Here is a 27,530-nt window from a genome sequence, read left to right as displayed (position 1 = left end):
TTAGGCTTTGGAGTGCAACCATTTTGGCTCAAAGCTCTCTCTTTTACCTCCCCTGAGACCTTCCAAAGTCACCCAACCCACTCGGAGCCAGGATTTTTTCCCCCATTAATAAAACATAATGAAATATCAACCTGCTCTACAGAGTTGTTAAATAACACCGCACTATTATCCTCTTTGTATTTAAAAAGAATTTTTGGTGTCTTCTCTTGACAACTAACAAACCTCAGACTAACACAGCACCTAAGGTTTCCACCCTGAGTTCATAGGCAGCCTCTAAGAAAGTAGGAGCCCTCACTATTCAGAGATACATATATTTTCCAGGGCCTGGCCTCCAAAGCTCTCTTTTTCAGAAGAAATTGGTCATCTGTGTAATTTAAACAACTGTTTCCTCCCCGAGCTTTAGAAAAAAAAAAAAGAATAGAAAAGAAAACCAGGCATTTCTCCAGTAATGACTAAGAAAGGAGGAGACTTGTAAGAAACCCACAGCAGGTGACCACTTAAAACTACATTTTCGTTTTGCTGGCTCCCAAGAACCTACTTTCCACACCACTGTGGTGGACGAAGCTTTGTTAGGTCCCCCATCATGTCCTATAGAGTCCACACATCGTGTGTGGCTCGGCCTGAGACTCGCTCCCCAACACTAGGCTATGTATAGCTTCTAGAAGCCACTCCTGGGACTAGGTGCCACCCTGTGGGCACGAGAACCTGCTTGTTATTGCGTTAGCTGCAGTGGAGGCCACTGGGGTCAGGGGAATTCCTAACCCTGCCTCTTTCTGTGCGGCAGCTTCTACCGCCAGCCCTGTTTAGGGAACAAGGGTGTAAGCACAAGAAGTCATCCAGGTTAGTTCAGGGACTGAGACCTCTTCCCCACAAAATGGAACTGCCACTAGACAAGGATGTCATGAACAAAGCATCTTATTTATCTGATAACTGGAAAGAAAGAAAATTAACAAAGGAAATATTTTTGTCGTCAGAACAGAAACTGGAGGTTCAGTGTCGCTCAACTGACCTATTTTCCAAACCAAAGAGAGGAATGAGATCTTTGATTTCCTAAATACTTTTAATTCAAGCTTGTCTCAGAAGGGACCGACATGTTCTGACTCTGCGGACACCTACCTCATACCTACATTATTATCTGTTTATGGGCTTTTAAGTTAAATTTAAATTCTTCTGAAGTAGTAATATTAAACAACAATAACAACAAACTTAAAATACTTTACCTTGCAAGAAGTACACAGTCAACGTTTTTTATCTTCCCCAAAATTAAGGCATCAGATGGCTGCATGCAATAAAAAATAAACAGTTGCAGCTTAGTGATTTTAAAACATGTATAAACAGTTCTTCAAAATCTGAGTCATTGAAACCACAACAAACTGGTGGAATTCTGGAGTTTGGAGATACAGCTCAGGGACAGGAGCTGAAGTTTTACTGATCAATATCATCATCCATAAGTACTGACTGAGCTCTCTGTGAGTGCGGATTCCGCAGGCTATGAAAGGCGGCAGGGGCTTTGTTACAAGTGTTCCAGGAAACTCTAATCAAATTTACACGAGTCAAGGGCATTTGAAAGGTTCACGAAATGTTGTGAGTCAAAAGCTAAAAGGTCACTGCGGAGGAACAAGAGCTCAGTGATAGAACGGCCTACTGCGGCAACCAGGCTAAAGAAGGCCGTCAGACGCCTTGAAGAGATGCTGGGAAAAACCCGAGAACCAACCCTGAGGCTGGGGCGAGATGGGAAAGGGCTTGGAAAACCCCAGGTCAGGCTAAGAACTTAGCCTAAAAGGAGGGCTGGGCCAGGATGCAAGCTCCTCTCAAGAGGGAGGAATGCCAGTGTTGTTTGGAAGAGGTGATGTGGATTTAGGGATGTAGATACCTCCTCACCTGGCCCCGGTCGGAAAATAAGCCAGCCTTCCCTAGAATCCATTCATTCCCAATCCTAACATGTGTTCCAGATCCCAGGACTCATCTGGGCCAGAAGACACCACTTCATAACGACTCTTCATCCTACCTGCCACCAGCCTGTCTGCTAAGTTACTGTGGTGTGACCTGGGCTCTAAATTAGAAACAGATTTGAATTTAAAACCAGCGTCTTGATTTCTAGTAATGCAAACTGAGAAGACAGCCCCTTGTGTGTTCAAAGCCACGTCATCCCAACAGTAGCCTCGTGCACCCTTAAGGGCAACTCAGCTGATGAAACCCAGTGGTAGCACCGGGGGCCCTCTGCCTGGATCAGTCTCTAGGATGTCCACACAAAACCAACTACTCTTCTTGACTTAAAATCAAGCAATAATTAGCAATGCCAAAGGCAACACTGTTGGCCGGACACTCACCTTGCCAAATGGAGTATCCACATACTTCTCGGTTCTTCCTTCTAAAATTTCTGGATCATCCAAGCCCGTTCCACCAATTATTCCAATCTAAGGGAGAAAAGAGAAGGAAGAAGGTTGTCATATCTGGTCATGCTGCATCTTAAGCAAATACATTTATCTATAGTCACAGGCCCTGTCCACCCCCACCAAATCCCACAAAAAAGGGACCCTGATCAAAAAACATTTAAAAGCCTGCTATTAAAAAGAGAAGTAAAGAATCAAAATCAAAAACCTCAAGCAAAATAACAACAACAAAGCCTGATGGTCTTCTATATTCTAGAATTAAATAGCCAAATATTGGCCATTGTTTTCCACTGCATCACATTTACTCCCAACTGAATTACAAATAGAATTAATTTTCGGTTGGAAATTGAGCCCAAACGTGGTTGTAGAAAGACTGACCAAGGTTGTTTCTCTACCACATTTACTATGGAGTAAAGAGAGCATGATATAAAAACTTAGGTCTGTTTATTTGGTGATGGTTTCTTACTACACCAGGATACAAAGCAAGAAATGCTCTTTTTATGCCACGAGTCACAGAACTAGGAGAGAATGCAGGGAAAGACATGTGACATGACAAGCCCTCCTGATGTATATATTCACTAAATCAAACTGCTATTCATTGTCCACATATACAGTGACAGTATTTCATATACTGCATAATTCAAATATTCATAAAAGTAAGCAATGTACACATATATAGTAGACAGTAGTTCATACACAGCATAATTCAAATGTTTATAAAGGTACATGATTCAAAAGTAGTTTTAAGTTCAAGCATTTCATTTCAGTTTCCTGAGATTATCTAGAAATTCATGTTCTTGGAAAAGGTAGAGAAAGAAACCTAATTCTTTAAGAGCTGATCTAGGGTTGCAGAGATGGCCCAGCAGTTAAGAGGACTCCCAGCCATCCCCTGATGCCTCACAACCATCTGTGACTCCAGTTCCAGGAGATCCAACACCTTCTTTTGGCCTCTGAGGACAATGTACATATGTGGTATACAGACACATGTGCAGGCAAAACACCAATGCACATAAAAAATAAGTCTTAAAAAACTGAGTTGATTTAATTTGAAGTTTAGGAAACAAACAAGAACAAAGACAAAGACAAATAGTGAAATCTTAATATTCAAATTAAGCAACACGAAGTTGGAGAGATGGCTCAGAGGTTAAGAGCACTGGCTGCTCTTCCAGAGGTCCTGAGTTCAATTCCCAGTAACCACACGGTAGCTTACAACCATCTATAATGAGATCTGGTGCCCTCTTCTGGCATGCAGGCACAACACTGTATACATAATAAATAAATCTTTTTAAAAAATTAAGCAACATTATCATTAGGAAATTTTTCCTTTGTACCCCCTACAGAAAACAGGATTTAAACAGGTCAATAGACAGCTATGACATGAGGCTTTAGGAGAAACCTCAGAGAAAACCTCAGCACTTTTTAAAATGAAAAGGTGCAAACATATTGTCACTGAATCAAATTTCTACAAAGTAAAATAGAAGTTCCTAACTCCAGAGAATAAAGCTCCAAAATAAAGAATTTGTGAAATTCTGCTGTAGAATGGCGGAATGTACTTCCTGGTGGCTAAGACAATTGACGTTGGTGCCACCTTGTGGTACATTCTTGAAGTTACAACAGGTTTTGTATTTTATATCAACTGAACACTACAGGTAAAAATTTAACATTGGCATTTAAAAATCAACAACTTTTATTTGTTTAAAACATGCAAGTTACTTAATTTCTTCAGTTCAACAAATACACACACACACACACAAATCATTCTGCTTTACAAAACCCTAGCACTTGGGCTGGTGTGGCCTCTCCACTTTACATAGCTTGGCTAACAGACCATCCAGCCCATGTTCTCACACTGGGCAATAGAAAGAGCGGCATGTGAAATGACCATCACCTGACTCTGGGAATTTAGCTACCTGATGCACAAAGGAGGCTGGGAGGTAGGAAGACCAGAAGTTCAAGGTTGTCTTCAGCTCTATTGGGAGTTTGTGGCCAGCCTGAGCTACACAACAAGAACAAAAGCCAAAATCAAACAAATAAAAACACCTCAGACCTTTCACTTAAGACCACTTTGCTCCATCATTTCAAGATGGTCCCTGGGCCACAGCATCTCAGACTTGGAGTCCACACTGAACCTTCAGGCTCGAAGGCCAAACAGATCTCATTTTGTTTTGCAATCACCCTCAGAATGAAGAAGACAACTTGTACAGCATGAAAGCAGCACTTGGAACAGGCTAGCTCCTGAAACTCATGCTCCCTTAGTTCCCGGCTTGAACTTCAGTCCAAACCCTCCTGGCTGCATGATGGCCCTGCCTTAGGTAGCTGGCAATTCAGCCGTCAGCAAGGAGTGGACAGTCCCTGAACGAAAGCAAACCGCCCAGGAAGCTACAGCAGTCTACAGACAAGCCCACCCAGTCATTCAGCTGCCTCACATTGTTAATGGAAACCTACACCTCACAGGGAACCAGAGTAGCAATCGAATAGACTGCCACACCAGGAAACGGAACCTGGAGGAGAGGCCTGCAGTGGCAATATGTGGCCAATGTCACCATCTGCTGGTTGTACAGGCGAAGTACAGCTTGATGGAACTCCCAAGCAGAGATGGCGCCAGACCACAGGCTAGTACTGAGTGTGCCACACACAGGGATCCTCCCCTTATCCGATCTTCACTGCCACTGTTAGACAGGCCCTATGGTATCAGCCCCACCTACAAATGATGAAAGAAAAGTACTGCTGTTTTCCCACTTAAGAAGCACCGTGTGCTAAACTCCTAATATCGCCTGGGGTCTTCCAGGAGCTCAGTCTACCAGAAAGAGTCACTGTCTCTATGATATAAAAAAACTGGTTTCCTTGGTCAGGTCAAGCTTTTGCCCAGGGGGAAAGAACACACTACAGACCTCTGGATAGCCAGGTGAGCACCTAAGGTGGTGGTTCTTGACCTTCCTAATGCTACGATCCTTTAATACAGGTGGTGGCCCTCAACCAAAAAACTATTTCCTAGCTACTTCATAACTGTAGTTTTACTACTGTTTTGAATCATAATATAAATATCTGGCCGGGCGGTGGTGGTGCACGCCTTTAATCCCAGCACTCGGGAGGCAGAGGCAGGCGGATCTTTGTGAGTTCGAGGCCAGCCTGCGCTACCAAGTGAGTTTCAGGAAAGGCGCAAAGCTACACAGAGAAACCCTGTCTCGAAAAAAACCAAAAAAAAAAAAAAAAATCTGATATGCGACCCAAGGGGTTGTGACCCACAGGTTGAGAACCACTGATCTAAGGAGCCTGTTTATAGCTCCATCCACACTCAGAAAGCAGTAAGACCCTGCCAGGTCCCAAGTCCAGGCAACTCTAGAAAGCCTAAGAAATGGGTTCAAGTGCTGAGATAGAATTGATGGGTCAACTCTGTACACCCAGGAAGTCTTTACTACAAGAAACAAGGTTCTGTCGTCCCCAGGGGAGTCCTTGCCTTGGAGGAGGTGGGAAAGGGGAGTGGATTAGGGGGAGGGCGGGGATGGCGGTGGGAGGAGGGAGGACAGGGGAATCCGTGGCTGATATGTAAAATTTAATTAATTATAAAATTTACAAAAAGAAAAGAAACAAGGTTCTGAAACAGGGATACATCTTACTGCCTGTCATTCGCCCCAATTTTCCAGCACAGTCACCTCAAAAAGAATGCCTGCTTCCAGCAAGGCTGGAGGTGCCTGCTAGGCCGCACCTTACAGCTACTTTCCCTGCATCTGAAACAGAAAATGTTTCCTATCCAATCTGTCTCAAGGTGGGAAGGGTGTCTGCTATTCCCTACCCTATGCACTTCCTCTGGTACCTAAAAACCAGGGGCTTCACCTACCCCGCTTGGTCTCAGGAGCCATCCTTCTGAGCCCTGGATGTCCTGCCTCTCAGATGTCCCCAGATGCACTCTCCAATACCAAAGACAGAACAGCTGAGAGGAGCTCACGTCAGGAAGATGGGAGGCTTTTGAGTTCCTCAAGCTCAAGATGAGGAAAGACAGCCAAGGCAGGATCTGGGATTTCACGCCTGAAGCTTTGGTTACCACCAAATATGGCAGGCACTACTGACCGAAGCCTTCACCACTAAGCCAACCTGGACATGTGTGTGGTCTTCTAAGATCCCACAGAAGCCACGAAGCCCAGATTCATGGGGACCAAGAGGCCAAATGCCTCAGCCTGGGAGGTCTGTACAAAGTCTGCAATATGAACCAAGGGGATCATGTCACGGGTAGCTCTAGCTGATGAATCATTAGAACTTCTGGATTGTAAAGAGCTAGGATATTGCAGATCCTGAGTCAAATCTCGGGCCGAACCTTTGGTCCTCTTGCCCACCCGTGTCTTATCTAATAAACACCCTAGCTACCAGCAGGAGAGACCTTCTGGAATCTACTACTTCAGCAGACCACTAAGTTCTACCAGCTTGAAGCTAAGGACATCAGATAGAATCTGAGAGACTTCCTGCTCTGCTGTAAGCTGCTTAAGCATGGGAGCCACCAAAGCATTTTCAAAATGCCTCCATTATGACTTCACTCCAGTCTATAATGAAATCAACTTCATGAAACCATTTATCGGTTTTCTTTAGGGCAACTTAAATTCAACGTTCCTAGGGCACAACTCATCTTGGCTCAAATATCTTATTCTCTTTGAGGATTTTTTTTTTGTCAGAATATGTGGAAAATGCGGTCCATCCCAAATCCAAAACCCAAGGAAGATTACCACAGGAAAACAAAACAAAAAACAACCTTCTTGGCATGTTATCTGTCACAAGTAGCCTCCAGTACTGTGAGGTAGTGTCTGTTGCTCAGGCTTTCTGGTCTACCAAGCTTTGCGGAAGCCATCCTAGTAACCTAATGCAGGTATTATAGTCAGAAGTATGGATGGCCTGGAAGATCAGAACAGCCACGGCTTCCATGTCACAAGCCTCTGGACACCCCGACGACATACATTTCACACCTGAAATCAATGATTAGTTTCTGAGGAGCATTTTCCTCAAAGCTCACCATATTTGCTCCAACTTGCTTGCAGAACAAGGGCATAGCATGGCCTCAGTTCCTCCCTACTCAGCTGATGGTTATCAGTATCCTCAAATGCCAAAGTCAGGTCCCAAACTGCAGAGGATCTGACTATGGGGCAAGGCATAGATGTTATTCAGAGCTTGTGGGTTGGTTCTAGTGCGTGGCTCCACTTCAAACACAAATTGCTAGCTGAGTGTGGCAGGCTGTATAATGAATGACCCCTTCGCTAGCTGGCCAGCTTTCTGGCACTGGGAGACAACACTCATGAGAAAATCCAACCTTGAAGAGACGTTTACTTTGGCTCCCAGTTTAGTCTGTGGTCAGTCGGCCCCATGGCTGAGCCTGTGGTGAGGCAGAGCACAGAGTCAAACTGCTCACACCACAGCAGCAAGGAAGCAAAATGGGAAGGTCTGCAGCTCCAATGCCCTCGTTAACAATACGACTCAACTTCCAGAACAAGGCTAACCTTCTATGCGTTCCATCTCCCAACAGCGTAAGCCTAACTCTAACCCTAACTAAGCATGTAGTTTCTAAAGAGATTTATGAGACCCTTGCCCCCATACTTACACCCCAACCCCCAGAACCTATCAGACCCCTGCCCCCATACTTACACCCCAACACTCAGAAGCCATAAATGTTATTCCATGTAAATAAATTAAGATGAGATGGGAGACTACCCTGGACTATCTGGATGGGTCCTAAATGGACTCCAGGGTTCTGATGGCAGGACGTCAAGAGGTCACGTGATGATGGAGGGTGTGACTATAGGGCTAGGAGACAAGTATGATAGTGTCTCCAGAAGTTACAGAGTCAAGCCAATGGATTCTTCCTACGTGAGATCTTGCAAGAGAAGCCGGACCTACTGACTTCTTGATCTAAGACTCATTTTGGACTTGTGACCCCTAGAACTGTGAGAATACATGGGTGTTTGAAGGCGCTCAGTTTGAACTAATCCTGTTGCAGCCACAGAGAACAAACATGAAAAAGAACCATGGCCATACTTCCCAAAGCTCCTGACGTCAGGGACGAAAGTCAGTGCACATTTAATATGCTGGGCCGTAAATGTATGGTTCAGCAGAACTGGGCTGAGGCCCAGCACTTTGCATTTCTAACAAGGTACCAGATGAGGCGGATGCACTGCATTCTTTGAAAAACCACAGCTAAGGATCTAAGGCTCTAAGGACGTCACATATAAATATTTATGTTGTCTGTTTTCTCAACTTTTTCCTATGTGGGCCAGGTTTTTAATTAGCCTGTAGAACCAGTATGGAAATCAAATGTACTACTGCATTAGAATAATTCCTATTCCATATTCTATCACTCCCAGCAAAACACACTCCTCAAAGGAACTTCCTCAAGGCAACTTAGGCCCATTTCCCCCACTTTTCTTTACAGGCAAGTACACCCCCCGCCCCCCATGTCTTACCTCTCTCCTTATCAGTGGCCCAGGTGAGAGTCTGGCTGCCACAATGACAGGAAGGAGGGCCTGTTGGGTTGGCACTCTGTGGGGAGGGATGGGGATGCATTCTGTGTGCTGCAAAGCTTAGGACAATCCTACCGAAGACCTGTGCCACCCATGCTTGAGAAAGCCCGAAGAAGAGGCTGAAAGGCCATCTTCCAAACCAGGACACTCTGACTTGTCTGTCATCTTCCTTATACCACTGTCTGAAGTCTCCCAGCGACCTACAGTGGGGCCCTATTTCCTCTCTATCACTCTAACATGACTAACATTATTTCCTAATCTCCCTGAGCAGAATCTAGCCAGAGGCATTACAGATCACCGAAGCAGCTCTCCAAATACCCTCTCTCTCAATGTCAAAGGTTTGCTTTGCCTTCTTCTGTATGGTCTCTGTATGGTCAAGTGCACCACCAACCCATGGCTGAAGCTAGACAATGTTTCCCTGAAGTCTTCCTGGACAATGCCAGCTACTAATATAAGACCTGCCTCCCCCCGCCCTGGCTGCTTCATGGGGCGTGCACACACGCAGGAACCATTAAGACGGTCTCCATTATCTTCCACCTTCCCCGAACATGGATGTACTCAGCTGCTACCCTCCTGCCACAGTAAAGAAGCCCCTCACACCCCATACTTTAGCCCCCATCAGAAGTGTGTCAGCAGAAGGGATCTCGTATTTATCCTCCCTGCCTTTGTTCGGAAAAGGATCCCTCGGCACCTTTGGGGTTGGAAGTCAGACACAGAAATACCCCTTTCCCTCTTGCTACACTGCCCACATCTTGCCTCTATTCTGCCTGCAGAGCCTCACTGCTTCTATGGCTGCCAGCCTAGACTGGACCACAAGTGCTGTGGCTTCTGGCCAGATGTAGTCCATCGCCCAGTACAGGCCAGTCTGTACAGAGCAGCCACGCAATCACTTAAAAATATAAATCAGATGCCACCTCTCTATTCAGAATCCTTAAATGGCTTCCACAGCATTTAGAATCAGACCCAAATTCTTTTCTTTTCTTTTGCTTTTTGGAATAGGATCTTAATATGCAGCCATAGTTGACCAGGAACTCATTATGCAGACCAGGCTGGCTTCAAACTCTGAGATTTGCCTGTGCCTGCCTCTAGGGTGCTGGGTTTAAAGGCGTGTGCAAATCTAACTTCTCTATCTTGGTTTATATCCTGAAGGCCCACACCCAGCTAATTCTCATAATCACAAGCACATATGCCCAGTTCTTCCCCAGACCTTCCTACGCCCTAGCCGGCCACTGCAACCTCGGGTTCTTTATCACCATTTCAACGCTAAGCCTGTCTTCAATGTGCTCAAGCTGCTATAATAAAAATCAGACTTATAAGCTCATTTCTCACAATCTGCAGGCCCGAAGGCCAATTCAGTGTCTGGGAGAGCCTGCTCTTTGGTTCATAGATGGTCTCTTACATGGCAAACCATGTGACGCTCAAGGCCGGACTAATGCTGCTGCCACCATGGAAACTCTAGGATTATGACTTGATCACCTCCAACCACCATACTGGTGGCACAGCTTAAAAACCACTGCCTAAAGGCCTTTTTGGCCCCCTTCCATAACTCTTACTAGTTCCCTCATATTAATCTTTCAGCCCCAATGCAAGACAAACTTAAATAGAGACATTGTTTCACTCACATATGTATTCCCAGAGTTTGGCACGTTTTCAGCTAAGTACTTTTGGGTAGGATTCTACCAGTAGACAGCTAGGTTTCATTGAGATGCCGAACATCGTACTGTCCATACAAAACCGGAGGCTTTCATCTGAACATTCTGTATCTCTTAAACCTAGGGTATCAACTTGAAGCTCGAGCCCCTAGTAATATTTCCATCTTACAAAGGAAGGTACCAGGGCCGGCATTAATGGAACAAGAACTGAGCTGGGTGTGCAACATGTTATTGTGTTTAAATCTAACCACTCTCCAAGTAAGTGTGCTTAGCCCTGAGTGTACACTGCTGACAGAAAGATGTGGGAGCATTACAATAGGAGGCCAGGTCTCTCCAGCTTTTGGGCCCCCAACACCAATGTGGGAATAGTCCTACAAATGAAATGGTGCAGACATTTCCGGCCAGACACAAATGTGCCTCCTACACCCACACTTGGAAAGTGCCCAGTGGTTTTTGCAGAGGTGGCTAGCCTATGTCCTAAGGTAGGATGCCTTCTTCACTCAGACAGTAAAGCAGAGACCACGTTTCAGGTCCGAGAAATGTCTCACATCTACTTAACGGGAAGGCCAGGTTTTAGGTCTGTCATTATCTAGATTTTATCATGGGACATTCGATCACACTGTGAACCCGGAGTTTGCATTTGTGTTAATTGAATAAAATCAACCTAGGGTCAGGAGGCGGAGCCAGCAACGGGTCGACAGAAAGTAATCAGAGGCAGAGGCAGTCTGGAAGGATAGAGAGCCGCACAGGAAGTGGTAGGGAGGGACTTGGAGTGTGGCAGCTTTTTGGTTTGATGGAGAGACACTGATTGACAAAGCGGGAAGGTCAGACAGTTGTTCTTCAGCCTCTCCGAGCCAGCAGGCTTTCAACCCACCCTCCGACTCCCGAGGCGAGTACTATCGGTAAATAGAACGATAGAGATTTAGTTAAAAACTACATTTGGGGGCAGCAGCAGGAGGCGGATCTCTGGGGCCGGCCAGTGACGGCAGAGTCACAATACTGGCGGAAACAGCAGTAGATTCAGGTGCAGCCGCTGTATCCGCAGAACAAGGCAGGGTTTGTTGTATGGGACGGGACACTTTAGTTCACCTTTCTGGGCTTCAGCTTCACATCTGTAAGAACACTATTACCGGGTGATACGCAGAGAAAATAGTTTGCGAGGGTGTTGTGCACATGTGCAAGTGTGTGTGCGCGCGCACAGGCCAGAGGCTGACATCAAATGTCTCCCTCAGTTAATCGCAATCTATCTTTCAGTGAGGCAGGCATTCTCACTGAATTGGGAGCTCATCAATTTGGCTAGACCAGCCAGTCTTCAAGCTCCAAGAGCCTACCCATGCCTGCCTCTCTAGTGCCAGGATTGTAGATGCTCGCCTCTGTAACCAGTCTTGCCCCCCCCCCCTCACATGGGCACTGAGGGTCCAAAATCACATTCTCACACTTGGTAGCAAGCACTCTAGACAGAGACTGGCCCACGCCACTCTCCAGCCTTACAATATACTTTTTTGAATAGGTTATTTTGCTCTGGATGTGGGTGTGAAGGGGCCCCCAAACAGCTTGACCACACTGCAACCATGACAGGCTTAGGGGCCTAGACACAGCTTCTGTGACAGGCTTACTGGCAGGCAACACCCAGATCCAGAAAAAGCCTTAAGCTGATACCACCTAGGGATCCACCCAGGGATTAGGAAGTACCCGACATCCCAAACATTCAAATCATTAGATAAGGTGGCCAGATGCACTTGAGTCTAGCACACACCTATTTTTTGTTTTACAAATACCTAGATAATTGTCAGCCAATCAGGTTCCTGGACCCTGGAAATCCCCTCACCCCAACCTCTGCCCCACCTGAGCTCGGGGCTCTCTGCTCTCACCACTGTGTCAGACAGACAGAGGGACCAACCTCCAGAGCTTGAAATAAAGGCTCTTTGCTTTTACACACGGGATTCGGTCTCCATGGTGGTCTTTTGGGGGTCCCCGAGATCTGGGCACAACAGTGTGTACTTCCTATTTTCTAGATAAGACACTGCTCGAGCCGTTTGTGGAATATGGTGGAGGCATCACGAATTCTCACTAGCAATGTTCCCACCCGCCCCAGTCTCAGGGGGAGCAGTCAGCAGGCATTGCCAGCACCACTTATATCTCTAAGTTTCATTTCAAAAGCTTGCCAAGATTAAAAAAAAAAATACATATCATTCAATATTTACATAGCTCTTTCTGCCCTTAAGTGTACCACATTCATTTTACAGGGAAACTGTGTGTCAGGCAGGATGTTAACCAGATTAAAGAGAATTCTTTCTGTTGAGATATGCTGGTCCTGGCATGGGTAGCATTATCCTGATTGGGCTGAGTGAATGAGAAGTACCAGCCAGCTATGCTGGTTTCACTCACATTGTGGGTCAGAGATGGGAAAAAAAAAATCTATACCCCGGGGAAGTTTCTTTTATTCTACATGCCAAGATACAGATTCTTCAGTCAAGGTAAAATGATTACATCTGGCCCACACCTACTATGGTGTTAAGGGAAAGGTATAAAGCTGTCGTCTTATGATACCTTTGCAAGTAATGATCTCCACTCCTAAAAATTCAAAGATGCCCAATCCAGACATTAATTCTAGCCTTCCCAGACCACACTGTAGTAAAAGCCCTACTTCATAAATACACCCCGCACCTTGCACACGAAGACCCTTTCTGCCTAGTTCCTGATGTCAGGAGGCTTTCTATAAATGTAAACAATCCTTTTCAAAATGGCAAAAAAAAAAAAAAAAAAGTTGGCCGGTAAGTCTGAGCGCAGCATCCTTTTCCTCTCCTCTCTCCTGAGTGGTTCGAGAAGCCCTGCAAGGCCCCAGCATACAAGCCCAGGTTGGCTGCACACTAACTGCAGAGATTTGCCTCTTCCAAGGGAATCGAACAGCGCTGCGGGGAATCCAACTGAGATGCCTTGGAGAAAACGGTGCACTTCCTGTGCCAGCGGCCAGAAATTCCTAAAGTGAATGAAGTTAACTGAGTCCTTGGCTAATAATAAACAGCCTAGAAAGGACTTAGCCTTTTCCACCAGTTTTCCTGTTCTCTGCAATTTCTCTTTCACTCTCTACCCTTCAATCAGGATGTGTTTAAAAGACCCAGGGGAGGCTCACAAGCAGCTCTCAGAACTCATGCTCTCTTCTGGCCAGCGGTTCCCTGCGTACAAGAGTCCCTTGTGTCGAGCTCTCTGGGGGACCCGAGGCCCGAGAAAACAGCTCTAACTTTCAAGGTTACAAAGGCGTTTAAACACAGAGGCCTCCGGGCAGGGAGCGGCCCTAACCCGAGGTCTGCACTCCTTTTCAGTATTTAGAAAAGTCTTAGAGCAACCACAGCTCTGCACTACCTGGGTAAAACAAAGCAAAGGGAAATTTAAGTTTGGGGCGCGCGCGCGAAGGAGGGGGGGGGGGGGAGACCAGAAGCATGCAAAAGAGCAAGTGCACAGCTCTCCCACGTGGGCCGAGTCAAGAGAGCGGAAGCGCGAATCCCGCAAGGCTAGAGGGACAAGCGCAGCCGCCGGGCCACGTGTCAGCTCCCGCCTGGAGCATCTCCGGAGGGGAGTGGTTCAGAAGAAGGGGTGGCAGCGGGGAGCAGCTCACCCATCGACCCCCGCCAGAGCACCGGCTACCGCCGTGGGGCCCGGGATGCAGACGAGTCCAAAGGCTGGGGACATGGGAGTGGGCTGGGGGCGAGTGCCGCGCCCCTGCACCTCTCCGCTGTGCCGGGGATGGGGGTGCCCGGGCTGGGGACACAGCCCCGAGGCGCGGCCGCTGCGGAGGGGCGAGAGGGCGGGCCCATCTGCAGCCAGTGGGGTGATCTCACCTTCACCGCGGCGCAGGCGGCGCCCGAGGCCATGTCTGCACCAGGGGAGTCCTCCGCGAGCCGGAGCGCTGGACCAGGAGAAGACTTCGGGGCCGGCGCAGCGCGGGAGTGAGCAGTGGGGGGCCCGCGGGCCCTGGCTCCTCCTCTTCCTCCCGGGGAGCGCGGGATTGGCTGCTCTCCTGGTACCCTCCTCCTCCTCAAATCAGGTTCCCGCCTCCCGACCCTTTTGCGGACTTTTCGGGTTCTCGGTGCTTCTCTTATCTTACCGCGTGATGGCGGGTCCATGATCGAGGCAGAAATGAAACCACCGAGGACGTGCTTGGCACTTTGTCTTTTAACTCTTTCATAAGAACTTAGTGAGGTGGTGCAATACTACCAGCTCTGCACCGAATTGGTTGCCTCCGTGGCCTGGGCTGTAACATCAGGCCCTGCCGCATTCCAGCCGGGTTTTTGGGTGGGCTAAGGGAGGCTGAAGGGTGCTAGCTGAGATTCCCGCCCCCCTGCGCTCTGATTTACAAACTGGCTTATCCATCTTCTGTTTGGCGGGAAGCTTTTAAGGAGACACGACTCTGCCCAACACCCAGCATGGTAGTACTTAGGGAAGGGGCATTTTTAATACTTCCTACAATGCCTAGTGGTGCAGATTTGTAATCCCAGTCACTCATGAGGTCGGAGCAGGAGTATGGCAAAATCAAGGTCTGGGTTGGCTATAGAGTGAGTTCAAGGCTATCTATCCTAAGCTATATTGAGAGCCCATCTTAAAAAGTAAAAAGAGGGCTTGGTATTTAGCCCAGTACTAGAGTGTTTATCTAGCATCCAAGGAGGTCCTAGCTTCAATCCTCAGCCCAATATAACAAACAGAAAATCAAAATAAATCTTCCTGTGCAGGGCAATCAGAACCTGGGTCTCCAAGATGCAATACTACCAGGACCCACTCTGATCCTCAGGGACCTTTTCCCTAGATACTCACTCATTCTCAGAAGCCAGAAGCCCCATCCCTTTCCCACTAGGATAATTCATCACAGCCTTTGATGGAATAAACTGCCCTAAACAAAGTGCTGAGAGGCAGCTGTCATTTTTTTAAAGCTTTATTTCATTATTTAAGTGTGTGTGTGTGTGTGTGTGTGTGTGTGCAGAACCGAGCTTGTACTTAGAGTTATAGGTGACTGGACCTCCTGACATAGGTAGTGGAAACCGAATTTATCTCTGCAAGAGAAGTAGGTACTCTTAGCCCCTGAACTATCTCTCCAACCCTGGGTGATGTAGCTGGCCGGAGAGAGGAAGTGAGATGGCAGAACCGAAAGGTGTATAGGCTGGGTAGACAGGAAGTGGGTCTCTTTGGAGGCTGGGGAGTCAGTAAGGTGGGGTTTGCTGTGGCTTATCCTATTTCCCTGATGTCTCAGTTTTAACCCCAATATCTGGCTCTGGGGTTCTTTTAAAAATTTATTATTATTATTATTATTATTATTATTATTATTATATTTTTAATAATATGACCGTTTAGCAATTCATCTGGCAGATTTATTTATTTATTTATTTATTTATTTATTTATTTATTTATTTATTTATTTATTTATTTTGCTTTTTGAGACCGCCACCACCATCCGGCAGGGTTTCTCTATGTAGCTTTGCGCCTTTCCTGGAACTCACTTTGTAGACTAGGCTGGCCTCGAACTCACAGAGATCCGCCTGCCTCTGCCTCCCGAGTGCTGGGATTAAAGGCGTGTACCACCACCGCCCGGCAAAGGTAGCTTGACAGCTATCTTAAGGGTGGTTCCTGAGAGTCAGAAATACTACGAATTACTCTGTGGTGGGGATGGGAGTCAAGGAAGGAAATACTGTCTTCTTCCTTTCACCAGTGTTCATTGAAGTTCCCAGAGAAAAAGTACCGCCTACATAACATTCTACAGGGCTGATTGACTAATCGCAACTTCCGTGACTGTGGAGAGTTGGAAAGTTGCAGGCTCAGAGCCAAATTATTTTGGGCTGTCTTGATCCACTGAAGTAGTATTTATTGCCTAACTTTCTGTGTGCCTTAGCACCCTGTGCCTATGGGGTCCATCTCTTTGGAATGTACAAAGCTAGTCCCACCAATCCCCAAAGCTGAGAATCATCAACTAGCATATTCAGATTTCTCTGCTTTTGCAGATCACCTATGTGATGTTTTCACAAATGCATTCAGTGTCTTCCTTTACAATTTTCTTTGTTCTGCCCCTAGGAAAACTTAGTGAAACTGTCACTGTCCTGAAATACGATATGTGGGTTAGACTAAATCTGGTTCCCTGCCATGGCCACTCATGCCTGGATCCAAAATAAATTCTCACACTCCCTTTGAGGTGAGAGCTGGTGTTTGTGTAATTAAGGAAACACCAGTGCAATTTCATTCACAGTATCTCCATCTTCTGTGAGCATGGATGCTCCCGGAAGCTGTATCGACTCGCTTTTTATCATTATTTGCTCTGGGTCTAAGTTTTCTCAATATATATATATATTATATTTCTCTCTCTCTCTCTCTCTCTCTCTCTCTATATATATATATATATATATATATATATATATATTTTCTGTTACAACCATCCTACTTTAGGTTATCTATAAGATACAATGGAAGCTGGGTTGTGGTGCTGGTCTGTGATTCTACTACTCAGAGGCAGGAGGATTGTAAGTTTGAGGCCACATAGTGGCCAACAGAGCATAGTGGGGCACTGTCTCAGAAATTAAAAACTAAAACATAATGGAAAAAGGAATATGAAAGATTGGGTCAGGATGGGGTGGTGAGATGGCTCAGTAGATAAAGGAGCTTGCTGCCAAGCCTGATGGCCTGAGTTTGATATCAGAACCCACAAGGTGGGAGGAGAGAATCAAATCCTACAGACTGTTCTCTGACCTCCTCATGCATGCTTGAAGGTTTGTATACACACACACACACACACACACACACACACACACACACACACACACACACACACACACTAAATAAATAAATAAATAAATAAATAAATTAACTTACTTCAGAAATAGAAAAAAAGTTGGGAGCCTGAGAATAGCTGATGGATGAAAGTAATTTTCTATCCATGCTGGTGGATCTTTTGGGCCATTGAAAGCCTGCCACTCAGTGTGGACTCATTGCAGAGCATGCAGGATGAAGTGAGCTTTATAGCCCATAGACCATCAGGGATCTTTTTTTTTTTTTTAATTTTTTTTTTAAGTTACCAACTACATGGCCTATGGCAGGCTTCTTAGTAGCTAGCTCTTTCATCTTTTTTTTTTGAATGCCAAATACCGTTTATTGAAGGAGGGAGGAGGTCTTAAATATAGGCTTATAGCACAATGGGAGAACCTGGGAGGGCAGAAGTTTGCTACTGATGTTTTGCAATCTTATATCTAAGCTGTTAATGCCCAATATGCAGGATACACAGACAAGGAATTTCCCTTAAGCATTCAGGAGGGTGGAACCAGGCAGGGAATTAGCATAGGGAGGACATCAAGGTCAAGGTCAGCAAGCAAGGCAACAGTTACCCAAAACAGGAGCCAGGGCTCTACAGGTCCCCTCCTTTTACTAAAATATGAGCTTCTGACTTAGGTTGCTTGGGATGTCAGCAGGTCACCTTACCCGTCATGGAGACACCTGCCCAGGCCACACAGGTGCTCTGTCTTAGGTTGGTGAGCGCCCCCCAGGCATTACCCGTCTCTGAATACTCATTATTATACAGGGTCAAATGTGTGTGTGCTGCAGAGTTAACTGCTGCCAAAGATCTCAAAGTGGCGCTGGGCTTGCAATCTGTGTTCGACACAGAAAAGACCAACAAAAGTCCTAACCCACTCATAGCCAGTAGGCTAAAGGCAACTGAGCCATTCCCTTCCTTAACGAGCCTTACTGCAAATTGGAATCTTTGTAAGATGGTATCCCAAAAGCAAATGGAATTTGAGTTTATAAATTTATAACTTTCAAAGCCAATCGAAACGTATATAACTATTGAATTAAATTTATCATGCCCAATAGAATGAAAGATTAACTAATTGTGGTAGCTACTTTTGCTGCCAGGGTCTCCACTGTGCTAGCTGTAGTAACCAATTATGAAATGGCAAGCCCAGAAACAGTAGCAGCTGTGGCCACCACTGCTATAACAGCAACAACGGCAGCAGCAATGTCAAATTCTCTTCTGGAGCTTGTGAACATCCACTGGTGTGGACATAACTCTAGGAACATGAACTGCTAAGGCCCATTTTTCTTGATCCTAGCATGACTTAAGCTGGCAGCTCTGCAAAAGAACAACTAAGAACCATAAAGAAAAAACAGGCAGCTCACAAGGAGCATAACTAATGGACTCATAATGGCTACATTCAGGTTCACAAATTGTAAGGTATCTTCAAAGGGGGCTAAATGAATTTCAGGAGGCCAATAAATGTTGCACAGAGCCATTCCTGAAAAGTAGGTACTACACCAGTTTGAAAAAGATTGTAAAAATGAAAAGGCTTAGCTGGCATGCTACTGTTAACAAATGGAGGTCAGTGACCTTCAGGGTTATCCTTAATCTCCAAGGTGTCTGGGTGACACATTCTCAAACATACTTGAAAAAGCAGTTACCATACATTACCTTCTGGAGAATCCAACTGCATGGCTACAGTTCCTAGGTTTACATTAATGTTTACCAAAGCTGGCCATATTGGGCTCTCAATCCCCATTGGTATCAGAAGGGGAGAGTTTTTCACGAAGGCCCAATAGGTCTCAACAAGAAGGGATCTTAACAAATTTGTGCAGCAGGTCTAGGCTCTATGTAGACAAGTTGGGTCCTATAAACATAAAGATGCCTAGACAGAGGAGAAGCTGGAGGTAGACTAGACTGCCCTTCAGGCTTTCCCTTTGTCGTGAGCAGGGCACAGTACAGGGCACGTCTGTGAAGACGACGGACTTGTTCCTAGCCCGCTCAGGTTTTCTCAGTGACAGAGCTTACATACATTTCAGGGAAGACATGTGTACTTCTAGACAAAACTGAAACCATTTTCTGTACTGTTCTAAGAAGTGAGGCACCCCCTTACAAGTTGTCAAGTGCTATTTGTTCTCTGTGTGTGGGGATGTGTGGTCCAAGAAAAGTCAGTCTACCCACAAAGGGGACTTGCGGCTTTCCTCATTGTACATATCAGAAAAGGCACAACAGTGGTGTAGACACTACACTGGCAACCATAGGATTTTTACCAAATAAAACAATTTATTTTATTTTAAAAAGGTGTGTGTGTGTGTGTGTGTGTGTGTGTGTGTGTGTGTGTGTACACATGCATTTGTGATTATGGGTACCTGCAAGTTCTGGCTGTGTGTGTGGAGGTCAGAGGATAACTGCAGGAGTCATGAAATTTCTCAACACCTGTGGGAACTGGGATCCAATCCTGGTCATCAGTTATGCATACAAGGGCCTCTGTCCACTGAGCTATCTTGTTAGGTCAAATAATCTATTCTAGAAGACCATGTCAAACTGAAGTTTTAGAAGTTAGAAACAATATTCTGAGCCAGGCATAGTGATGCATGCCTTTAATCACAGCATTTGGGAGGCAGTGGCAGGCAGATCTCTGAGTTTAAGGCCAGCTTGATTACATAGTGAATTCCAGGCCAGCCAAGGCTACATAGTAAGATTCTCTCAAAAGGAAAAAAAAAGAAAGAAAGAAAGAAAAGAAAAAGGAAAAAAAGAGAAACCAAACCATAATTTTCTAACAAATATTCTAACAAATCCACTCCAGCCTTGTAAGAAATATGCTTGAATGATGAAAGAATCAGAATGAAGGAAATATAATAAGCTGAAAAAATGAGCAGAAAAATGCTAAAATAAAGAGTGAAATACAAAATTGGGTTAATATTTTTTACAAGGCAATAAATCTATATCCTGTGGAATCCTTTCAACAAATACCATTCACATCTATCATTGAGGAAAAGTGGGATACCAATTTTTATTTATTATCTGTTTGTGTGTGTGTGTGTGTGTGTGTGTGTGTGTGTGTGTGTGTGTGTATGTGTGTATGTGTGTGTGTGTGTAGATCAGGGAACAATTTGAAGAAGGCGTTTCTCTCCTACTTGTATGGGGGTTCCATGGATTGAACTCAGGTCACTAGGCTTTCATGTCACACTTCCTTGCCCTCTGAACTATCCTTGCCCTCTGAACTATCTCACCAGCCTGTGACATCAACAATCTGCAAAATAATAGAGAATAATCATAATTGCTGAACTTATACCAATAAGGGACAATCAAGCAAGTTTTATCCCTTGGGGAAGGGATGGGCAAACCTTACCTGTTTTAAGGGGCAAAAATTGAGCCGCCTGTGAAACTTAAAGGTGCAGGCAGTAACTGAAGGAACGACCGTGGCTGTGTCCTCACGTGGGTGCATGTATGGACTCTAACACTTAAGTTTCACACATGACAAAATCCTTTTTTCCTTCTGATTTCTTCCAGCCACTCAAGATAATATAATCCATTGGTCACTAATCCACTGGTCACCTTGAAGATCTGTAGAAAGCAGATGGAGCAGTTCCTTCCTGCTACTCAGAGTATGGAGATGAGTTAGATAGCCCTTAGGAAGACATGTTGGCTCATGCTGCAGTGTGGTGATGTGAAAAGGTTGGTGCTAACAGCTTTGCTCTATTTTCAAGTTTTTGGATTATTTTTTTCTTAGCAAGTTGGTAATAAAAGAAAGACAAAAATTTAAATAGCAAGTGGTTTCCCTTTTGGGTTATTATAGGGAATACTGCGAGACAAGAAATCCCAAGGACAAATCTAGGAAAGTAATTAATGTCTGTTCTACCTTGTTTTGGTCCATGTTGCATTTCCCCCCATTAACCTATAAAGTTATTTTTATGGATAATTCTAAACAAGTAAATACCCAAGCCATCTAATAACAATGCCTTTTTTTTTCTATTGAGAAAGAGTCTCTCTATTATGTAGCTCTGCTGTCTTGGAAGACATTATGTAGATCAGTCTGACCTCTAACTCACTGAGATCCACTTGACTCTGCCTCCTGAGTGCTGGGATTAAAGGAGTGTGCTGTCACACCCAGCCAACAGTTCTGTTTATAAAACTATTCAGATAGCCAATGACTTATACTTTTGATGTGTTGCATGTGTATGGAGCATGCATGTGTCTATGCCAGTGTGCCTGTGCGCATACATGCAAGGACCAGAGGAGGATGTTAGGTGTTATCCTTTATCAATTTCTGCCTTTTTGCCTATTCAGGGTCTTTCACTGTATTGGAAGCTGACAGTTTTGACTAGGCTGGCATGGCTGGCCATCAAGTTCCCAGGATCTACCTGTCTCCACCTGGTAATGCGAGGATTACAAGTACATACATGTATGAACTGTGTGTTGGGGATTCAAATCTGGGTCCTTCCTCATGCTTGCATATCAAGTGCTCCTACCACCGAGGTGTTCCCCCAGCCCTGACTTATATAATTTTGTTTTAATATTTTATAAATGCCTCCACAGCTTCCAGCAGCTAGCCAACAAGGCACTGGGTGGTGTCGTGAGAGGCTGTCAACTCAAGTCTGAAGCAGTAGTCTTTCAGTGTCCCACAGTCCCTTGCAGGGAGAAGCTACAGTAGGTACTTCTTTAAACACGACTACGTTGCATGCCATGTTTGACATTCTCAAACCATTCCATGACTATCAAATACTTGAGAGGCCGTGTTCATAAAATAAGTGAGATGTGTCTCCTCAGTCAACTACGACAGCTTTGCCGCTGAATTATAAACCTTAGCCTCTGCCCAGTGTGTAGGTGCAGGATGGATCAGCTGGCATGTAGCCTCCGCCTCTGGAGGTGTTAGAGCTGTTGTGCCAACTGAAATAGCTCACAGCCTCATAGTTATCTGGGCCAAAATAACAATTCTGATGACACGGGTGTGTCCTTGCAGAGTCCTATTTCCATGTGACTGATTTTTCTATTGCATTTCACTATTTTTAAAATGAACTTTTGGCATTTAAAGACGGAGTCCAAGGTAGTACAGGCTGGCCTTCATTACTATATAGATGAAGATGGTCTGGAACTCCTGATCTTCCTGCCTCCATCTCCTAAGTGCTAGGATTTCAGGTTGCCATTATTTTTATTTATTTATTTATTTATTTTGGTTTTTCAAGACAGGGTTTCTCTGTGTAGCTTTGTGCCTTTCCTGGATCTCGATCTGTAGACCAGGCTGGCCTCGAACTCACAGAGCTCCGCCTGCCTCTGCCTCCCAACTGCTGGGATTAAAGGCGTGCACCACCACCGCCCGGCTTAAATTTATTCTATGTGCATTGGTGTGAAGGTGTCAGATCCCCTGGCACTGGACTTACAGACAGTTGTGAGCTGCCATGTGGGTGCTGGGAATTGAACCTGGGTCTTCTGGAAGACCAGCCAGTGCTCTTAACCACTGAGCCATCTCTCCAGCCCCTCAGGTCCCCATTCTTACTGGACCTTTTTACAGTGCATGTGTTGAATTAGGGTCTTACTGAAAATGTAGTGAAAAAGCTCAAATTCTGTTAGCAAACAGCCATTCTGGACGAAGCCAAACATTGTCAACAATATACTTAAGAAGACAAGGGCTCAAAAGCCTTGAGCTCAGAGCTGGTCTGGGGCTGCTGCTGAGCCCAGAGTTCCTTACAAGGCTGGGATGCCGTTTGAAGCCCTAGCTTTGTTGAGACCTAGGGCAGCATCTGGCATGGCAGTTAGGGTTAGGTCTGTTGTAGCTGTAGGCTAACCTGGGCCTGCACCTCTTCCCTGGTGATAAGGAGTGACAGGTACAGCCTGAGGCATGGCCAGCCAGCACGCCACCTGGACACCACACCTGGATTCCTCCAGGCCTGATCAAAGCTGAAGAAGGTGGGTTCCCAAGCTGGGAGGATGCCTGAGGGGCTGAGTGGGAGAAGCTGAAGCTGGCTTGCCAGGCCATGCAGGGATCTGCATTTAGCAGGGCTTGAGCAGGGACACTGCCTGTGGGACACGCAAGCTTCCCTATACATTGAGGGCAGCAAGGGTGACTGACAGTTTCCTCACCTTGCATGAAGAACAACCCAGGCAGACAGTTCTAGATGTTGGAGAGACTGTGCTTAGCATTCTTGGACCAGTCCTGGACCTGGCGCTTGTTCTTGCTAATCCTAACTGCTAGTTGTAAGACAAATTGCTAAACAGTCTTATTAAAAAAAAACAAAACAAAACAAAACAAAAAACCGGAGCCAGGTATTGGGGTAAAATCTGAGAGATCAGAAAAGCAGAAAGAAGCCAGCCACGTTCTTACCACTTGGAAATCCTTAGCCAAAGAGACCTACTTCCTGTATACCCATGCCTATATGCCTTTCTGTTCTACCATCTCAATTTCTCTCTCTGCCCAGCTACATCACTTCCTGTCTGTCTGTACAGGCCTCCAGACCTCTATGGTTAGTGCTAGGATTAAAGGCATGTGTCACCATGCCTCGCTGTTCCCAATGTGGCCCTGAACTCACAGATGGATCTCTGCCTCCTGAATGCTGGGATTAGAGACATGTGCTACCATGGCCTGACTAATATGTTTAATATAGTGGCTGGCTTTTTCCTCTGATCCTCAGATAAGCTTTATTAGGGTACGCAATATATTGGGGGACACAATATATCACCAAAGCTAATGGCAGCAGAAATCATAGGTTGGGTACTCACACTTCTTCAATTGTTATTTGAGCTGGTGTTGCTCCTTGTTGTTCTGATTGTGTTCCTGCCACTGCCATTTGAGTGTTGAAGGGCAGTGGGGATCCTGGAAAGATGGGGGCCGTGGGAGACATGGTAAACCTGAGGGATATGGGTAATCTTGGAAGCCTGGGATGCCCTGTGGAGCCTGGAGACATTTAGAGACATGGCTGCATGGGGGAGGTCCCAGGAGCACAGCAGGTATTTGCAGGCACGGGGAGAGCTTCTCGCCTGGAGAGTTCAGGAAGTCAGTAGATTCTTACATCTTGGTCCAGCTCTGTTCTCTGTAGACAGGAGCTTTAATTCTTCGGATGAACAAAAATGTTTGGAGCCAGAAAAACAACAAATACAGGATAACCAAAATGCTAATGCCAATGAGATAGCACTAAAATGACTTTGAAGGTATGGCCAGATGGAAACATTAGACAGAATCCAAGATGGTGATGATGGTGAATTATTCCTATTCAAATCAGGCCAAGAGAGGGAGAGAGAACATGGGTCTTGAAGTGGAGATAAGTGACAAAGTCACTGGAAAGTACGTGAAATAGAGCTCTCTGGCTGGTAAAACTCTATAGAAAGACCCTGTACATCCATGTGTGACATGGATGGAATCCTCATGTAGTCCTCAGGTGCTGTGTCCTGGCCTCAAATCTCCATACGACCAGATAGCGATCAAGAAGAGTTGACTGAGGAAATTCTGTTCAAATTACAAGTGAATCTCTATGCTAGGATCATCATGGGGTGACCATCAGTCTACTTTGGGACAGCTCTGGTTTGTTCCCAATACTAATAAATGAACATACTTAAAAATCTAAATATCTCCAAAATATTTTTATTAATTCTTTGATGATTTCATACAATGTGTTTTGATCATATTTCCTTCTCCCCCTAACTCCTCCCAGGCTCACTTCCACCTCCCTATCCCACAACTCCATGCCCTCTGTTTTATTAGTTAGCTATCAACTCCAATTTATGCTGCCCATATAATCCTGGGTGTGAGGCCATCCACTGGTGTAGTCACACTACCAGAAACCACACCCTTAAGGAAAACTGACTCTGTTTCCTCCAGGAGCTATTAGCTCTCCATAGATCCTTAGGTAGCAGTGGGGGCTCATAAAACCCTCCATACCCCATGCTAGAATGTTGTCTGGCTTGATTTTATGCAGGTCTTGTGCAGACAGTCACAGCTGCTGTGAGTTCATGATTGCAGTGTTCCTGTCGTGTCCAGAAGACATTGCTTTGCTCTGGTCTTTGCTGACCTCTGGCTGTTATAATCCTTCCTTTCTTTCTTCTGTGATAGTTCCTGGGCCTTGGGGAGAGGATTTACTATAGATGTCCCATTAGTGGCTGAGCACTCTGCTGACATGCATCCTCTGTACTTTGACCTGTTGTGAGTTTTTATGATAAACCACTGTCCACTGCACAAAGAAACTCCTTATGAGGTCTTAGGGCAGCACTAATCTATGGGTAGAATGATACAATTAAGAGAGCAGTTTGATTATACTATGCCCATTTAGCAGAAAGTAATTGGTTCTCTCCTGGGGCCCATGAGCTTCCCAAACATGGGTTCTTGGCAAGATTGACAGATTCATGAATGTGTTTCCTCCTGTGGAGTGGGCATTTAATTCAACCAGAAAGTAGTTGGTTATCACCCTAACATTGCGCCACCATTTCACTCATGGCATATCTTGTCATTGGTCATTATTACATTTTACAGGTTTCACAGCTGGGTAAGACTGTTGGTGACCACCTCCTGCCCCGCAACAGCTTCCATGGAACCTGGTGCTATAAAACCTAGCTGTCAGGAGGAAGCTTCCTGATCAGCATCAACTTGATTTCTCCATGTCCTATGACCAATGTGTGTGGTGTCTTCAGCAATAGGGTCCTACCATCAGGTTCTGGTGGGCAATCCAAAGCAGTGGCAATAGTTTATATTGTTTTGGAGGGGGGGTCTCTGGGGGGAACCTCTGAGAAACAACTCAAGGGGAAGTATCCCACACCTGGCATCGAGATTTTTGTTTGGCAACCTATGGTTCTTGGATGAGCATAATCCCTGTGGAGGGTAACTGTAATTAAACTCTTTTTTTAAAAATTTTTTTTGAAGATTTATTTATTATGTATACAGTGTTCTGTCTGCCAGAAGAGGGCACCAGATCTCATTACAGATAGTCGTGAGCTACCGTGTGGTTGCTGGGAATTGAACTCAGGACTTCTGGAAGAACAGTCAGTATCCTTAACCGCTGAGCCATCTCTCCAGCCCGTAATTAAACTCTTTATGTGAACAAATATATTAATTTAGGCTTACACATGGCTTTTTCAAACATCAAACATTCAAAAATATTAGTTATTTTTCTCCACCCCCTTCTTTTCCCTACCCTCTCATCCCTCTCTCCACTTAAACATACATCCCTCCCCAGTATTCCTTTCCCCAGTTCTATCACCTGTGCCCATCTTTCCACACTCCCTTAAGATCCTTCTTTTCCCTCCCCACCAATGATCTCATTCTGGTTTCCTGGATTCTACAAGTACTCCAATCTAAACATACAAATCTAAAGATTGCATGTAGCAGGAATCTTAAAAGTTCTTATTAATAAAATAAAACCTGAGCCAGGTATTGGGGTGAACTGGAAGATCAGAGAACCAGAACAAGCCACACCTCGCTGGATCCTCAGCTGGTTTTGTTTCCTCAGACTGGAGGCCTCTGAGTCCTCAATCCAGAATGAATCCCAGCTGAACTGCTGCTAGAGGCCTGAAAGCTTAACCAGCCAAATGCTTAACCAGCCAAATGCTTCTAGTTTCTGGTCCTCACACCTTACATACCTTTCTGCTTTCTACCACCACTCCCTGGGATTAAAGGCTTGCTTTCTGGGGTTAAAGGTGTGTGTCACCATGCTTGGCCATTTCCAATGTGGCCTTGAACTCACAGAGATCCAGAGGGATTTCTACCTCTGGAGTGCTAGGATTAAAGGTGTGAGTGCCACCATTTTCTAGCCTCTGTATCTAGTGGCTGTCTGTTCTCTGACCCCAGATAAGTTTATTAGGGTGCACAATATTTTGGAGAATACAATACCACCACAATTGCATGATAAGATCCACATTTGAGGGAGAATATGTGATGTTTGTCTTTCTATATCTGCCTTATATCACTTAGAATAATGTTTTCCACCTCCATCCATTACCTGAAAATTTCCTAACTTCATTTTTTCTTTACAGCTGAATAAAAATCCATCGAATATAAGATTTTTGTATATAAATGTGTATAAGTGTACCATATCCTCCTTATCCATTCTTCAGGTGATGGAAATCTAGGCTGTTTCCACATCCTAGCTATTGTGAATAGAGCAGCTACAAACTTGGATGAGCGTGTGTCTCTGTAGTAGGAAATAGTCTTTTGGCTGTATGTCCAGGAGTGGTATATTTGGGTCATAGGATAGATCTATGTCTGTTTTTCTGAGGAACCACCACACTAATTTCCATC

The 27,530-nt window shown here is 45.3% G+C and overlaps 1 protein-coding gene across 2 annotated transcripts in view; it reads right to left on the bottom strand.

Annotated features, from left to right (window-relative positions):
- Mtap (methylthioadenosine phosphorylase) overlaps positions 1-14,681 on the bottom strand; it is a 40,472-nt gene extending 25,791 nt beyond the window's left edge. Inside the window, exons 1-3 of one of the 2 annotated variants that reach the window (XM_006973999.4) lie at positions 14,382-14,681; positions 2,331-2,417; positions 1,221-1,279 (exon numbers count right to left, since the gene is read on the bottom strand). In XM_006973999.4, the coding sequence (XP_006974061.2) occupies positions 1,221-1,279; positions 2,331-2,417; positions 14,382-14,666 (431 nt within the window). In that variant the 5' untranslated portion in view covers positions 14,667-14,681. Of the gene's footprint in view, positions 1-1,220; positions 1,280-2,330; positions 2,418-7,392; positions 7,444-14,381 lie in introns of those variants that run through there. The other variant, XM_076564490.1, reaches the window with a different exon arrangement.
- Positions 14,682-27,530: the final 12,849 nt, after the last annotated feature.

The sequence above is a fragment of the Peromyscus maniculatus genome, chromosome 2, assembly GCF_049852395.1.
Source record: "Peromyscus maniculatus bairdii isolate BWxNUB_F1_BW_parent chromosome 2, HU_Pman_BW_mat_3.1, whole genome shotgun sequence".
In the NCBI taxonomy this organism is placed as follows: Eukaryota; Metazoa; Chordata; class Mammalia; order Rodentia; family Cricetidae; genus Peromyscus; species Peromyscus maniculatus.
This window is presented reverse-complemented; position numbering and strand designations above follow the sequence as displayed.